Source organism: Aythya ferina (genome assembly GCF_964211825.1).
Source record: "Aythya ferina genome assembly, chromosome: 19".
Classification (NCBI taxonomy): Eukaryota; Metazoa; Chordata; class Aves; order Anseriformes; family Anatidae; genus Aythya; species Aythya ferina.
The window spans coordinates 4,850,081-4,865,914 of record NC_140309.1 but is presented as its reverse complement, the minus strand read 5'-3'; the positions used below and the strand labels follow the sequence as shown (position 1 = coordinate 4,865,914).

General features: G+C 51.5%; 1 protein-coding gene across 1 annotated transcript in view; it reads right to left on the bottom strand.

Annotated features, from left to right (window-relative positions):
* Positions 1–1,708: 1,708 nt before the first annotated feature.
* The window catches only part of MYBBP1A (MYB binding protein 1a), a 59,712-nt gene continuing 45,586 nt past the window's right edge, over positions 1,709–15,834 (bottom strand). Inside the window, exons 25-27 of the mRNA XM_084493578.1 lie at positions 5,120–5,221; positions 3,906–4,030; positions 1,709–2,327 (exon numbers count right to left, since the gene is read on the bottom strand). Of these exons, the coding sequence (XP_084349704.1) occupies positions 1,829–2,327; positions 3,906–4,030; positions 5,120–5,221 (726 nt within the window). The 3' untranslated portion in view covers positions 1,709–1,828. The remainder of the gene's footprint in view (positions 2,328–3,905; positions 4,031–5,119; positions 5,222–15,834) is intronic.

The following is a 15,834-nucleotide window of genomic DNA, read 5'->3' as shown; positions in this document are numbered from 1 at the left end:
CAATGAACCAGCTTTCAGTATGAAATGGCAGAGACTGGGCAACAGCCCCGATGCCAGCAGCCCTCTTTGTCTCCTTGCTCTTGGAGACGGGAGCAGCGGTAATTGCCAACACCTTCTGGCTGGGCACAGCGGCTGGCAGCTCTCCTGGGGGTTCGAGAGCAGCTCTTCTAGTCAAGGCCCTGCAATAACACCCAGATCAACAAAGGGCTTGGGAGAAAAGCGCTGTCAGGACGAGTCCAGCCCCAGTTTGCTCAGAACTGGCTGGTGTTTGAGGTGAGGAAATTGCAAGTGAGAGAGCACTGCACTGAGAGGCCAACAGCAGCCTTCACCGAGCTCAGTCCTGCACCACCGCAGCCCCTGCTGAGCCTGGAGGCCAACAGTTGGCCTGAGGGGGCTAAAGGAGAGCTTCCCTTCATGTGCCAAGGGACCCTGACAACCCCACAGAGCTCCCCTTCTCCTCATTCCCCAGCCTGTGCCTCTGCCTAAAAGGTTTTGGACTCGAAGGGCCCGGCTCCAGCCAGCTCCCCCTCCTCACCCAGCACAGACGAAGGCTGCAGCCTCCAGTGCACCAAGTGCTGCTCAGTGCTGCCTCCCTGGAGGGCCAGAGGAAGGCTGCTGTGAAGGCAGAAAGCAAAAGGCAGTGGCAGGCAGGACACCCTCTGCTGAGCCCTGCCAGCAGGCACCACAGCTCCAGCCCTTGCCCGCTGCTGCCAGGAGCTCCTTGGGGTGCGCGGCAGGCCTCAGGGATCACTGCTGGGACATGGAAGTGCCTCCTGGGAACCTTTAGGCCTTTTAAGTCATTGCAAAGGCAGATGGACAAACAACCACGGACAAACGCAGCCTTTTGCAGCTCTTCTCTCGCTCCCTCCAAAAGCCCCACGGCAATTCCGGTGCCCTTACCCGTGCCTGGCAGAACAGACCCACCTGCAGGAGGACAGCCAAGGAGGGAAGAGGCTTTAGAGGCAACCATAAGGTGAGTGGGGTTTCAAACGCCTTCAGACCCAGCTCCCACAGGAGCCAAGAGCCCAGCACAGTGAAGGAGGTCCTGGTGCTCTGCAGAGCGCTGATGGCTTCCAGGAGCCCAGGAATACGTAAGAAGAAGCTTTTCCGAGCGGTCGCCTTCGCAGAGTGCTGTGTGCCTGCTGGTAGCAGGTGTGTGCGTGGCTGCACTGCGGGCCTGGCAGCCCAGCAGATCCATTAACCATTTCCATTGCTTCACTGCTTTATTGATGTCCCTGTGCTGTCACAGGGGCCGTCACCCTTCCAGCAAAGGGCTGTGCGAGAGAAAGCAAAGCGGTGAGCTCATGGTAGTTACTGGTGACACCTGAGCAGCCCAAATTGGATATATTTAACCTCAGAATATGCAAGTGCAAACCCATTTAACCCCCAGGCATGTCAGGTATTCAGCATCTCCCAGCCTGGAAAAGCTGCAAGCACTGCTGGGCCTGGCCAGGACAGAAACATCCCTTTAGGGATCACTCCTGAACCTCCAGGGCTCGACCACACAACAGCAGTGCCAGCTCACCACCGCATCTCCCCAGGGGATCCAAGCAAGCCTCTTGCTTTTGCCTTGTGGAAATCAAGGGGGAAAAAAGGAGGCCGTGCTCCCCAGCACAGGCTGTTTGGCACTGCCAGAGCCCAGACAGGACGAGGCCTCCTGAAGCTTTAGCTGAACCTCCCACACAAGCCAGACCTACAGCTTTAGAGCTCAGCATTATGGCAGTTTTATTTAAATTCAAGGAGGGCATAAAAATATAGTTATAAAAGATGCTAAAACAGTCCTCTGAGTCACATTAGCCATGCCAGGCCTGGGTGAGTCCATGAAGTTTTACTCCTGCAGCGCTGGAGCTTTTTTCTCTTTCCTTTTCTTCTTGGCTTTGCCCTGCTTCTGTGGGGTCTCCTGGCTGGCGCTCCCTTTGGCTTTCTTTGCAGCTGGAACCTGCTCAGCTTCGTTACCTGCATCACCTTTTCTTTTTCTATTCCTCTTCTTCTTCTTTTTGTCAGCCACGGCATCACCGTTCACAGCTCCACCCTTGCTGCCTGCTGCTGCCACCCCATTCTCCCTGACCCCTCTGTTCCGATTCTTGTGTTTCTTGCTGCCAGGCACAGGGCCTTGCTTTTGCTCAGGGCTTCCTGTTCCCATGGCTTGCCCCTCTGGGGCTGCTGGCTCTCCATCTTTTCTACCTCCTGGTGCTACTCCGTTCTCCTGGACGCCTTTCTTGCGATTCTTGCGTTTCTTGGTCTCTGGGAGGAAGCCTTTCTTCTTCCGCTTCAGTGGCTCTGCTGCCTGCACGGGTTTATTGGCTGCTTTCTCTTTCTTGGGCTTCCTGCAGAGAGAACACCAAAAATCAACACTAACTCAGTTTACAGCCAGGAAGCACCGTGGTGCACGCTCCAGGCAGGCCACGACCAGGTAGAAGCAGGAGGAAGCGGAGAACCCCCCCTAAACCCTTCCAGCCTCACCCAGGCAGCCCAGTATAACCCAGTTACTGCCCTGCACCAGCTCAGTCCCCAGAAAGGCACCTGAAAAGGAACCAGGCTGCGATCCCACAGCCCTTCTGGAGAGTTGCGCCAGTTCAGAGTGGAAAAAAAAAACATTCTGACAACACGATGTTAGTGTTTGCCTCTCAGCACCTCCACCAGGGTGCTGGGGACAAACCACACCTGCTGCAGGTCCGGTCCAGCTCACCTGCACAAAGATCCCTGGGTCCCACAGCAAGACAGCACCAACAGGGGCAGCAGGCTGCGCCCTCAAACCCCATCCCTTCCTCAGGCAGCACACAAAACTCAGTGTTTCATGCCCACTAAACCCTCAGCCACCCCGTTTGCAGTCTCTCCTTGCTGCTAACCCAGGCCTTGCCCCTGGGCCAGACCCAGCAGCGCGGTGCCAAGCGAGCTGTGTGGGACTGCTGACGGGACCGGGGCTGTGCCACGGGGCTGGGTGAGGCCACTGTGCCCTGGCAGGCTGTTGGAGGCATCAGGAGGGGCCACAGCAACAGTTTCAGCTGCCTTGTGCAATTCCTCCCTGCCTGTGAGCCCTCTCACAGTGAGCCACGTGCAAGCCTTTCCCCCAGAACCTCTTGCAGGGCTGAGATGCCTCAGATGAGGCCACCCACAGGCTGGGGCTGTGACTCCCAGCCGTCAGCAGAGCCACCCAGAGCTGTGCACAGTGCTAAATGCTGCCAGAAGGAAGAGGAAACAAAAAGCCCAATTGCAAGCTACTGGCAGGAAGGAAAAAAAGATCCTGCCCTTCTTTTTCCCCAGGAGTAAAAGTCAAATCCAGGTGCCATTTAGCACGGGAGCATTGAAGCACGAAGGCTGAACGCTCCCAGCCTTCAAAGCAAGGCAACCTGGCTGGGGACCCAGGCACCGAGGAGCCCAAAAATCACTGGGGGGGGGCTGAAGGCCCTGGGCAGGGTCTCTCTGGTATTCACTCACTTCCCCTGACAGCTGCTCGCTCCCTCCAGGCTCACATCTGCAGGATCAGCCCACGCTGATGTGGTAGGAGCTGAGTGATTGAGCCCAGCCCAGAAATGCCCCGCAACGTTGGCGATGGCTCTTGCACCAGGCCACTGCTCGGAGCTGCAGGTGCTCTGTCCTTGGGTAATTGACTGTCTTACATCTGCTGGCAAGAGCAGATCAGATATCAGACATGCCTCGCAACCCTCTCCCAAAAAAGGCCCGATCCTAACCATGCACACACCTGAGCAATGAGCCTAGCACCAAGCAAAACAAGAAGCGTTTCACCCTCACCACCCCAGCAGCTCCAGTTAAGTCAAACCCCAGTCTGAGCTCAGTGCCTTGATTTCCCTTCCCTTCCTGCTTCCCCAGGCCAAAGAAGCCAAGCAGGACAGGCAGGCAGCCCTGCAGGCGAGCCGAGAAGCCCGGGTGCCAGCCCTACGTACGTGTGGTTCAGCCACCGCATGGCATTCCAGTAGAGAGAGTCGAGGCGTGCTGACTTCCCGATGCCTTCCTGCTGGTTCAGAGCTACCAGCACTTTGTCCAGCTCCATCAGCTCCACGTGCAGCTTCTGCAAGAGGCAAGTGCACACTGACAACGTGCAGGGTGAGCTCAGAAGGAGCCACCTGGCTTCTCTAGGCCACTGCCCTGAGCCCATCCACAACCACGCTTCAAGCTGGGGGCAAAAACTGGCGAGTTACACCACTACACACAGGGTTTGCTTGAAAACTGGGTCTCTAGCATGCCAAACATGAGTCTAAGCTAGAATTACCTGGCATGAAAGGGACTGAAAGGTCCTTTAGTCCTTTTTACTTTTCACCCTGTGACTGGGAAAGGGGGGATGAAGATGATGTGCTATGTACCTACCCTAAAGAAAAGCAAAAGTGTTTTCAGTCTGGTTTCGAAAGAACTCAATCATGCTGCTTCTGACTGCCTGTAACAGCTTCTGTGACCCAGTGGACAATCTCAGTAAAACCAGACAGAAAGGGGTGTCTCAGAGGCTGTTCAGGTCCTCCAAGAACCCCGGAAATAATCCCTCTCCCCACCCACTTTCCTATTAGGTCTCCACAAAGAAATGGGCTGTGGTGCGAGCTTATCAGTAGGAAACTGGGCTTCAGCAATTATGCTGCTTGCGTTATTTTGCTCTCATAAATAAAACCATGTTGGAAACTTATTTTGTCACCTATAGAAAATCTCCTCGTGTTCAAAAATACCATTTTTCTTTAGAGCTGAACAATGCCCCACTCCAGTTCACAAAGCTTCTGCGTAAGTCTCAGTTTCTGGTAATCAGTCTCTGGGGTTCAGTGAAGAGGAGAGAGCGATCATCTGGGACAAAACCCACCGTACCCCCACCGTACCCTAGGCTGCATTTCTCCCAATGAGAAAGGAGATGGCACGGATGTTTGTGGAACACTGCACAAATCCTTCAGCAAGTTCTTGGAGATCAGCTCTCAAGAGCTACGGATCTCTCCTTCAGACTGGAGGGGTTTTCTGTACTCAAATCCAGCCAGGCGTTCCCTCCAAGGGAAGGGATGTAGTGATGAAGCAGTCACAAGGTAAAATCCAGGCCTGAGAGCTGACAGAGCTCTTGGTGGTACAGCCCTTTGGCAGTCCGTGTGTCGAGGAGTCAAAGCCCCGCGGGATCGGGTCACGCTCTCACCTGCTGCGTCACGGTTTTGAGGAGGAAGTTCAACAGCTCCAAGCTCCTGGCAACTTTCTCCTTCTCGGCCTTCACCCTAAACTCGTCGACCATTTTCAAAGTCTGCAAATTAAAGGGAGAGATGGAAGAGGAGGGTGCGTTAAATGGGGAAACAAATCTCTCTTCTCAGGGAAAGCAGAAAATCGGTAGGGGTTTGCAGGGTTAACCTGTCACCAAAACAACTCTGGAACGACGAAACCCACCAAACGCCTGGGAGGGTATGAGGTGGGAGCTGCTGTAGCCCAGGTTAATTAAAAAGTATCCGGACAAAATAAGAGCAAGCATATCACAAAGGCACCACCCTGCTGCTCTCCCTCGTCTCTAAGCTGAAGCAAAACTGGCGACAGGTTGCTGGCTCCTGGAGAAAAAGAGGGAAGACAATAACCCCGTACGGAAAGGCCAGAAGAGTGGCAGACAACAGACTCACCTGAGGGACAGCAGCAACCCAGCTGCAGGAGCTGGGATTTGCACGCAAGGCGCTAATGTAAAAACCCATTAACACTCACGCCTGGGAAATCCCAGTTGCCGGCACTAGAACAGGGCTTGTCAATCAAGCTTAAACCCGCTGAAAAGGATGGAGAAAATCTCATCGCTTTGTGTTACCTTTATGTGCTGCAGGCTTTCTGAGACACTGAAAGGTCTGGCTTAGAGGAAAATCACTCCTGAGACAGGTCAAATAAAAGCCAGAGTTATTTACAAGTAGAGAAGCGCAGCGAAGAGCCACAGAAAGGCAGCTGGATCAGAGCGGCCACCCAGGGGCTCAGGGGTGCTGATCCTCTGCCTGCAGCTGGTCCTCGCAGCCCTGCTTACGTGGTCCTTATCCTCCCTGCTGCACTGCTGTGTGAATGCACAACCAGAGAAAGCCCCGTGGCTGGTACGGGTACGCTAACGTGAGTTGGATTTGTGGGGACAAGCGTGCCATCGCCTGCGGTGTGCCCATGGCAGCTCCTGTCCCTGCAGGAGGCTGTGCTTGTGGCCAAGCTGCCTCTGCCTGGAGTGTGAGTGTGCCAAAGTGGTAACGGGCAGGTTTGCCCCAGTCGGAGCACCCTCGGGTGATGAGGTGCTGCACCAAACCTGTACCCGGTGGTCCAGAGGTGGGGGTGTGCTGCGAGGCGCCTCCTCTCCCTTAGAGCAGCTGCAGCTTTCCCTGGAAGGCATTTGCAGGACTTAAAGGAAACGGTTCTCCAGCTATGGCAGCATAAAGCAGGCAGATAAAGTAAAAATCCTTGCAGACACTGAGAGGAGGGAGGAATTCATTCCCCAAAGCGAGGCTGTTGGGCAGTGGCCCTCCAACAGCAAATACCGATGGCCAGCAAGAGCCTAAGGAACACTCTGAGCAGAAAAACGGGGGAGACCACAAAATGCTCTGCAGGAATAGCAGCCTGCAAGTCCAGTTATGTACTGTCTGTGCAGGATTCCAGCCCCTGGGAGTGCCTCTTTTAAATAACGAAAACACAGCCATCTCCTGACCAGGACACACGAGCTCTGTGTCAGAAAGCCACCACGGTTTGCTGGCTGGAATCGAAGTGGCAACTTCATCTGCCCATCAGTACCTCGCTGACAATCACTGCCTCCTGATAGACAGACGAGCTGCAACCCTGCTCCAGAGATGTCATTAACCTGCAAGGTCACACAATTCGATGGCTCAGAAGTCTCTCAGGTGAAACAAGGAACAAATATTGGGGTGTGTGACTGAAAAACCCCATCACATGTAGGACACAATGGGCCCTGCACACTCCATGAATTGCACCTACCACGGTAAGTAACAGGAATGGTCAGCAAATCAGTTATGAAACAAAGACTGATTCACATAAAACATTTCTTTGCAGTGTTAGAAGAAGATAGTGGTAGGCTAACAGTCCTTGCTGGTTCAAGCAGCTTTCCGAGAGGCTGTTTAGGTTCAGGTCTCTGTTTTGCTAAGTCACAGTGAGAGAAAATCAGTACAGGCTGTCAGCACTTCAGGAGCAAGAGGAAGCAGGACCATACTGTGAGGAGGAGCCACAATGAAGTCAACTAAAATTTCATCATTTTAATATACAAATGCTAAAGAATTAAGAAGGTGTTCCAAATAAATTGCATTTTCACTGTAGATAAGTGATGCATATAAATCGTGCAGGCTTGGCTGTCTGTCCTTGCTGCCGTCCCTTCTCACAGCATTGATATTCTGAAGGGTTTGAAGCACACCCTGCTGAAGTCAATAGACAAACCTCTGAACAGCACTCGAGGGGGTGATGCTACGAGTCCACAGCAGTTGTCAGGTGCTTGGGAAACTGGGACGTGCACTGAGTGGTCTGGGTGCCCGACCAAACTCCTGCAGAGCTGCAGAAGGAAGAGCAGCATGGCTTCCCTGCTGGAGATGGGAGATACCACGGGGCTACTGACATCACTGCAGTGAGACTAAACATCGAAATTAAAGGATGTGTTTTGCATGAGTCTGGAAACCGAGGCATGGTTACACCCGCACAAACAGCCAGAGGCGATCCAGTACAATTTAGGTGCTCTGCAAACAAATAGCTCCCTACTAACACGGATTGCTTTGAAACAGCTCTCAAAAGACCAGGAAGGAGCAAGGAAAACGGTGGGGGGTGGATGGAGAAGCCAGAGGAGCAACAAAAAAGCAGCAGATAGTGAAGAAGTGCAGAATGCACAATTCTCTCTGGTCCAGCACTGCCAGGTATTGCTTTAAGGAAGCTGGATGCAGAGAAGCGTTGCCGTTCCTCAACTGCTCTCCTTTCCCCTTCCCTTCTGCTTCAAAGGGCATAAAAGAAACGTACTCCAACGAGCACAGAAATGCCAGCTCCTCTGTATGTGGCACGGTTCAGACAGCCCTGCTTCCACAGAGTCTCCAGCCCAGTTCCTGCTCAGCTCGGTGCCATTTTCCCAATCTCGCCACCACGCAGAACTTCCCCATGACTTGCTACCAGAGATGCTCTCTGCTGTCACGCCGTGCTTCGCTCCCTCCCTCCCATAGCAGGGAGTGCACACAGCCCAGCGTTTGGGGTTTGTGTTGGGATGTTAATAAAGGAAACTGATGGGGCTGCTGGCAAGCCTTGGGGACTGCTCCCAGGGAATGAAATCCCAAGTCTCTTCCACGCTGAGTCCAAACCTCAAAAGCAGCTTTCCCAATTCCTAAATTCTTAATGTCCTAAATTCTTTCTACATGCAGTACCCACCTTGTCTGTAGGCTGGGGGTTTGCAAAGCAGATTACTTGGGTCCCTCACTCAGTGATCTGGAAGCTGAAGCTAGCACTGCCACCCTGAGTGCGTGGGTCAGGCGTTTTAGGGGCCTACAATAATTTCATTTGGGGCACATGTAAAATGCAATAAAAATAAAGCGAAAACCATTACGTAACAGATGGCAGACTGCAACACGTGGCAAACGTGCCTTAAAAAGAAAAGCAGCATTCCAGTCATCTGCAGCATCCTTCGGAGAGCCTCACACACCGGTTAGATTGCGAAAGCCCTGCACGAGGTATCTCCATTTTACACAGCAGAACCGAGGCACAAAGCAGTGGCTTTGCTTCCAGCTCTGCTGTAGGTGATGGAGGGTCCAGTGAAAACCCAGCCAAGCTTGTCAGACTGCCTGTTCTGTGATTCTCTGCCATGTGCTGTTTGCAAAGGCATCCAACTCTCCCTTCCCCAGCCCTCTAAAAGCACTAGGAGTGGCATAATCCCATCACCTAACGCTAAGAGCAGGGAGCACGTGGCTTGTACTCAGGAGCCACACTTCACCACTTGCTGATCTTGTTCTTTTGCTGCCATTGCTGCCTCTGTTACTCTGCTCCTTCAGTAACAGCCAGGCCCAATTTCAGGGAATCCTGGTTCCAGTTCCAGCTCGGTAATACCCGTGACAGGTAATCGTGCCTGCACATCTCGGCTGTCAGCATAGCTGGGCAGGTCACTTTCCAAAAGGAAAAAGTAGGGAGGCAGTTTCCACAGCTGGAACTCCCACCTCGTCGCAAGTCAATGCAGCAACACGGTTCCTGCCTCGCCCTGCGTGGATTCAGCTGGCAGAGGTTGGGGCTTGCTGTGCCAAACACGCTGCTTCCAGGGGCCTCTGGCTGTGGCTGGTGGATGGCACTCCTGGATCCAGAGTCCTCTGCTTCTAGGATTTCTACAAGAACAGCACATCCTCAGCAACCTATCCATCAGTATTTCTTTTATTTCTAAGCCCTGTTATCCCAGCTATTTCAGGATCCAACCTTCACTGCACCTCTCACTGCGGTCCCCAGCATTACTTCACCTCCACAAGGGCTGCGGAAAACAAGTTTGCTGGAGCACAGGAGGTGAATACCCGCAGTAATTCACTCACAGAAGTAGGACAGGGAGATGGCAGCTAGAAAGGGGCATTAACCACGCAGCTCCATGCCTCAGATTCCCAGGCTGGATTTTAGCCTAAGCCCAGAACCCCTCTAAAAGCTGCAACAGAGCAAAAGGTGCTGCGTGTGCATCTGGAGCCAGTCAGCATCCCAGCCACTGCCCCGCTCTCCCTGCAGGGAAATGTCAATAAGCTGTTTCAGGGAGCAAAGCAGTGTTTCTGGAAGTCTCCCCAATTGCAGCTGCCTGCAACCTCAGCCTCCTGCTCCTCCTCCCGTTCACAGGTACCTCGGTGGGGACACGCTCAGCCCCGACTTACAAGGCACAGCAGTACCTCGGCGTCCGGATGAGCACCCTGCCACCGAGAGCAGAGCACATCCCGCTGGATGTGAACACCGTGTAACGTTTATGCATTCCCAGCACGTCCTTCAGCCTGCTCCATTGTTCAAAACAAACAGCCCTTCCCCTCCGTGGGCTCAGCCTGACAGATCTGCGCGCTCCGGTGAAGCCCGGCCAACCTGCATTCTTTCCACCCGCCGTGCTATCTCCATCCTTCCCCCTCCTCCCCCAAACAGACCTGATGCTGACGGATAAATGTGCAGATTCACGGCCGAATGCAGTGCCAAGAGCCTCCTGCAAAACACACACCTCCACCCACCCCGCACGGCCTTGCACCCCCTGGCACAGCCCGGGGCTGCTGCCCTGAGCTCTGTTCTCCAGCAGCAAACAGCTCAGCCAAGTTTCCGCCCCGCTGAACGTCCGTGGTCACACTCAGATAGAGCTCAAGAAGCCTGAGCTCGCTTTGCTGACTGCTTCCACGCTGGCTGTGAAAGCTGAAGCTTTGCTCTTTGCTCCGTGCTGCTCACAAGGTCCCTGAGCACAGACACGACCAGACGTTTTGCTGCTGCTGTGGCTCGGCTCCCCGTGGTGGAGCCACACTCTGAGGGCCCCCCTAAGTAGGTTTGGGGCCCTGCAAGTACGTGCCCATTACCTGAGCCGAAGCGCAAGATCTCCCATGTCAACAGGCAGGTGAGCTGAGAGGTGTGGGAGGGGAACAGTCCTCCTGTGCTGTTCAGAGCAATAACAAACCGAGCTAATAACAAACTGAAAAGCAAATGAAGGATTTCAGCATTCGGCACGCTCATAGCTCCTGTCATTATCTGATGCAAGCACCCTTGTCTCACCTGTAATTACCCTCCCCTTGCTCCTGAGGGGCATGCCAGCCTTATTCCCACCATTTTGCAGAGGCTCAGGATGCTAACTAAGCACAGCACTGACCCACACAGACCATGGCAGAGCCAGGAATCAGCCAGGAACTTAAAACCCAGGCGAGCCATCTCCAAACACTTCCTTTGTGACCGTGTTCATTGAACGCGCTCAAACTTAGGGCTAAATAATGGAAGATGAGATGGGGACGAGGGAAGAGTGGGCTTTCCATCCATCCACAGAGCAAGATCCACTTTTCACACTAATGCACACAGTTTACATTAGCACATCCACACAGGGAGGGGTTCTCACACCACCCACTTGAAGGGCTGCTGCCAAGAGCACTAAAGGAGGAAAAAAAGCATGGACAATCCCTCCTCCCTTCGTTCCCTCTCACTGAAGTTTCTGAAGACTGAAAGTGTAGACAGAGAGAGTAGGGGACTAAGCAGACCCACATGCTGAAGGGTGTAATTAAAGGTCCTTTTCTGCAATGTTTATTTTGGCTGTTATTAGAGGGAGGAGCCCAGAAATCAAGATGACATTCTTACAGAAAATGCCAGGGCTTTCCCAAGTTTAAAGATCTGATCATTTTCTCCATAGACCGCATGCAAAAGCAGCAGGGAAAAACCATACGGGACAGCGGAGGGAACAGAGGGAATGAATTCTCCGCAGAGACATCCAGTACTCTGAAAGCACGTCAAAGATATCAGTTAAATCACGACTGGCCTCATTTTACAAGCTGAGAGGCTGAGAAAGGGCAATGAATTAAGAATTTATAAGGATGGACAGATAAAAGTTCAGACAATCTTCAAGAAAAAAAGAAAGAAGAATGGCTTTCTTAGAGATTTGATGAAGTCACTGTTAATAATTTATCTCCATACAAATGAAGACACCAGTAATCAAATGTGATGCCCTTCAGAAATGAAGGGCAGGAGGCTGTGTAGCATAACTCTCTCTGCTTCTTCACATGCCGAGTGGCTCCAGCTACTGACTTTAAATCCCTTGCTGAACCACACGACACCGACAAAACCCTCTAATGCCCTATGATGGAAGTCTTCAGAGAGTATAGAGTAACTTTCAAACTATGAGTCCTGGAAAAGAGGTTTATCTATGAATAAAAAAAAGAAAAGAGGGTTATCTATACCACTCCTCGCCCGGGCCATGTAATCCCCTGCCTGTCTACACTCGCTCCTTTCTACAGAAAAGCAGCTTTGGTCCAGCCCTGAAGCTGGGTCCTGGGTCCTGTGAGTGTTTTTACACCCCAGGATGCCCTGATTGCACTTGGGAACCAACCGACCAACCTGAACGCTCTGCGCTCTGCTCTTCCTGTCCTTTACGCAGGATACAACACTGGCAAAACAAGTGAAAGAAAAAAGAAAACCGTGAAGTTGGGCCCTTCCTCTCACGTACTTACTGCACAAGTCAGACAAAGGAAACCCTCAGGAAACTGCTGCATACAAGCCAGAGAAAGCAGCTTTACCAACAGTTTTTCTGACAGCTGTTTTGTTTTGAAGTTGCCCAGCCACGAAAATACGCTTTTTGTGGCATACTCCTCAAATCCTTTTCCACTTCCCTGTCTTTCACGTTGTAACTGGGAGTTTCAGCCTAGGCTGGGAGTTACACGAAGCACCTCGGTTCAGGAGGGCAAGCCAGTCCCTGGGAAAGGGATGACACAAAAAGGTAATGAAATTATGTATTCAGATCCCAGAGCTTCCTGCCCCAAATCTGTCACTGAGTTACTAAAAATTGGCATGGCTTCAAGATCACTCTAAAGACAAGACAGCGATTTTATAACCCATCAGAGAGAAAACAGAAATACACCTAACAAGGGGGACAAACACCAAAACATGCCCACAATGACAACCAGCAGGGATGAAAGACCAAACTGAGAGCAGCACGATAAAGTCAAAAAGATGATGTGTGATCCCTAGCAAAGAGACCCCTCACCAAAACGGTGACTGTTCCCTATGGGATATGGGGAATTTGGGCCTCCCGGGTCCTGCCACTGACTCTGGGCAGCCTGAACCCACGGCCACCAGCTTCCTCCTGGAGATAGCACGGGGACAGGGACTGGTGCCCAACACAGAGCTCTTCTGAAGCCAAGTTAAGGAACAGTCAGATCGTCCAAGCAGAGAGAGGGTCTCTGGGATGTCCCAGGAGATCAAAGCTCGATTCTTGGCTCGCCTCCCAGCCAAGCATGTCATCTGCAAAACAGGGAGAACAACTGCAGCTAAACGCATCAGCTCTTGGATTTCTGCAGAATACTTTCATCATTACATCAGCAACTCACTGGTTAGAATTTCCTTTGTAAAGCGCTTTGAGACCTGCTGATAAAAGAACAAAGCTGTCTCGAAGAGGAAGGAGTCTCTCTCAGATGCTACAGCACCTCAGGTGAGCTCTGTCATTTACAGCATGAGGTAACAGCACTTTGTACTGTAAACACAACCGAGCTGTCTAGACTCCCAACCTCAGAATAAACTTGAACAGCCGTCCAAAGGTTCTGCTTGGTGTGATGCAGCCTGTTGAGGACACAGGAGGCCAAAACTGTGCTAGAACTCTCTCTCTGCTCCTCACCACGGCCTGCTGTTCAATAAAAGCAGCTCACAGGGCAGTCCCAGGGCCTGTGGATGATGTTTTTTACCCCAAAGACCCAGCAGGAAAAGCCAAGGTCACCAACAGCAAGTAGGGCTCTCTGAAGAACGAGTCAACCCCACAGTAACCACAAGGATATCAAGATTTGCCTTGCTGACAGCAAGGAGGTGGCAGACATGAACCCCTCATGACTGTGATATCTGTTTTATAAGCATGCTTAAGCATCTTGGGAACAAATAAGGTCACATTAGCTTATGTAAGCACAAGAGCCATTGCCCCACAGCAGCCGGAGCTGCTATTTCAGGAAGCTGTCTCTTCATTTAAAGCTCCTGGCTGTTGATTCTCCCTCATCTGCCTCTTGCTTTTGCACAGATAATTCAATGATATCCAAGGCTGCAGTCTTCTCACGTTGCTTCTTCCCCAGTTCCAGCACGTATCAGTGCCCCACACCCTGCCAGGCTCCTCACCAGGTGGTCTGTAGGTATGCAGTGCACGCACTGAGGCAGCACAGGACGGAAAGCAGACAGCAGCAGGTAGCCTCCTGTCCTCTCACACAGCCTTACACCTGCAATGACAATCCTGCACTTCGAGAGCCACCAGCCCCATAGCTACAAACCTGACCAAGGACACAGAGCGCAGGAGGAAAGCCTTCAGGGGGCAGCTTAAGGACAATGCCACTGCCTGACTTACAAGTGCACGTCAGCCTCCTCAGTCGCAGAGTTGGCCCTCCCAGGCTGTTTCACTGGCTCGCTGTGTCAGAGGGGTATAAAATCCTGCATTACCATTTTTTCTTCTTAAATGATCTCTTTGTGAAATATGGTGGCAGGAAAGGCCCATGACAGCAAACACAGATCTTTTAGCTAGAGGTAGGACGATAAAATTTCATCATTTAGGATTTCCAGAGCATTGTGAATTGCTGCCCTCAGTCAGTTTCTCGTGGGTAAGTGCTCCCACACCAACACCTACCTGTGAACACATCTCCTCAGAAATTAGGGCTGACCCACTGAAACAAGATGGAGCTTCAGGAGACAGCTGCAGCTCTGCAAGTGCCCTCCCTACCCTCTAGATAAGCAGAGGCATGGACGGACTTTGGGGACAGCAATGGTGTTGTTTGGCCCAAGCTCTTACTAATAGCAATTGCTTACTCCAAGCAATCTCACCCCATAATTTCAGCACCAAGCCTGTAACTTCCACCTGGCCTGCAGCTCCTCCTTCAGACAAGCACACAATTTCCACACGGAAATTCAGAGCTAATAAACTCAGCAAGCTATTTTAATGGTGGATTATTCCCTTTGACAAATATATCTTTTCTACAGATGCAAAATTGCCCAATTTCCAGCCTCCAGATTTCACTGTGACTTCTAAGTGGGATTTTTATTATCTCCAAAAGAGATCGGTCACGATATGAATATTGTTCTACTACACAAGAAAGCTGCTGCATGTTTTTACAGCTATTACTCAGGTGTGCATTTCAGAGAAAACATGCAAAAAGACACAGAATACCTTCTGCAGCTCTAGAAAGTTTTACAGCACAAGTGTCAGCCTTTGGCCATGAGTTAAAACTGTTGTACGGAATATAAGGTCTTTGATCCCTACAAACTGCAGCAACATTTAAAGAGGAGCAGCCGATCCAACTCCAAGGAGCCATACCAGCACTGTGCTGCTGCAAAAGCAGAGCAGGAGGAAAGGAGGGAAAAAAATGCATATACATCCACCTACAGAGCGAATGGGAATGGAAAAATGTTATGTCAGAGCTTTTTGAGAACAGCCAAAAAGAGACGTAGCACCCGTGTGCCGCTGGCAGCTAACAGTGTAGGAGGCTGCTGCCCACAGGGTACACCTCGCACAGCCCAAACAAACTGACACTATTTCCCAGGAATTTTTCTTTAAACACAAATGGCCACAGAAATGAGAGGCGCTGAGGAAGCTTTGGTAGCAAAGCTCATTAAAATATTGGAGGGGTTGCAAGATGCTAAACTTTCCCTGCCGAGGATAGCATAAAGGCATTGTAAACGTTTGTGGTTTCCCAGTGAATCACTGAAGTCCTGCAGGCGTTTAGCTGCTGCAGAGAAACATGGAGGTGACCAAGCTGGGAGGAGTGGCATGTTTTGTGTAGCTGGAAAATAAAACCATAGCTAACTCCACCCATTGGATTCCTGATGTCACCATTAAATACAAGCATTTAATGAAGCCCAGGATTACCTGCTTCATCAAGTATTGTAAACACCACCTCTGAATTCCTTGATTTAAGCTTGCTTAGATTTGTCCCTCCTCAAAAGAAAACAAGGCTAATTGTTCTGTTCCACTATGGTAAGCTGGAATGCCCTAAATCACCAGGTAACCAGCATGTAAGGAAACAGGAATGAAAGCTACCCTTAGGAAGAGGCCAATACTTCAGTTACATGTGAACACCAGGACTGGAATGTCCCATGTCATGGCGTTTAGTCACCACACCATAACATTAATTTGGCTGTTTGGTTCCCCCTGTCAATCCCCAAGCAGCTAATTGGATGGCATCCTTCAATCTCCTCCCTCACAGATCACCTCCTACAGAACAGCTG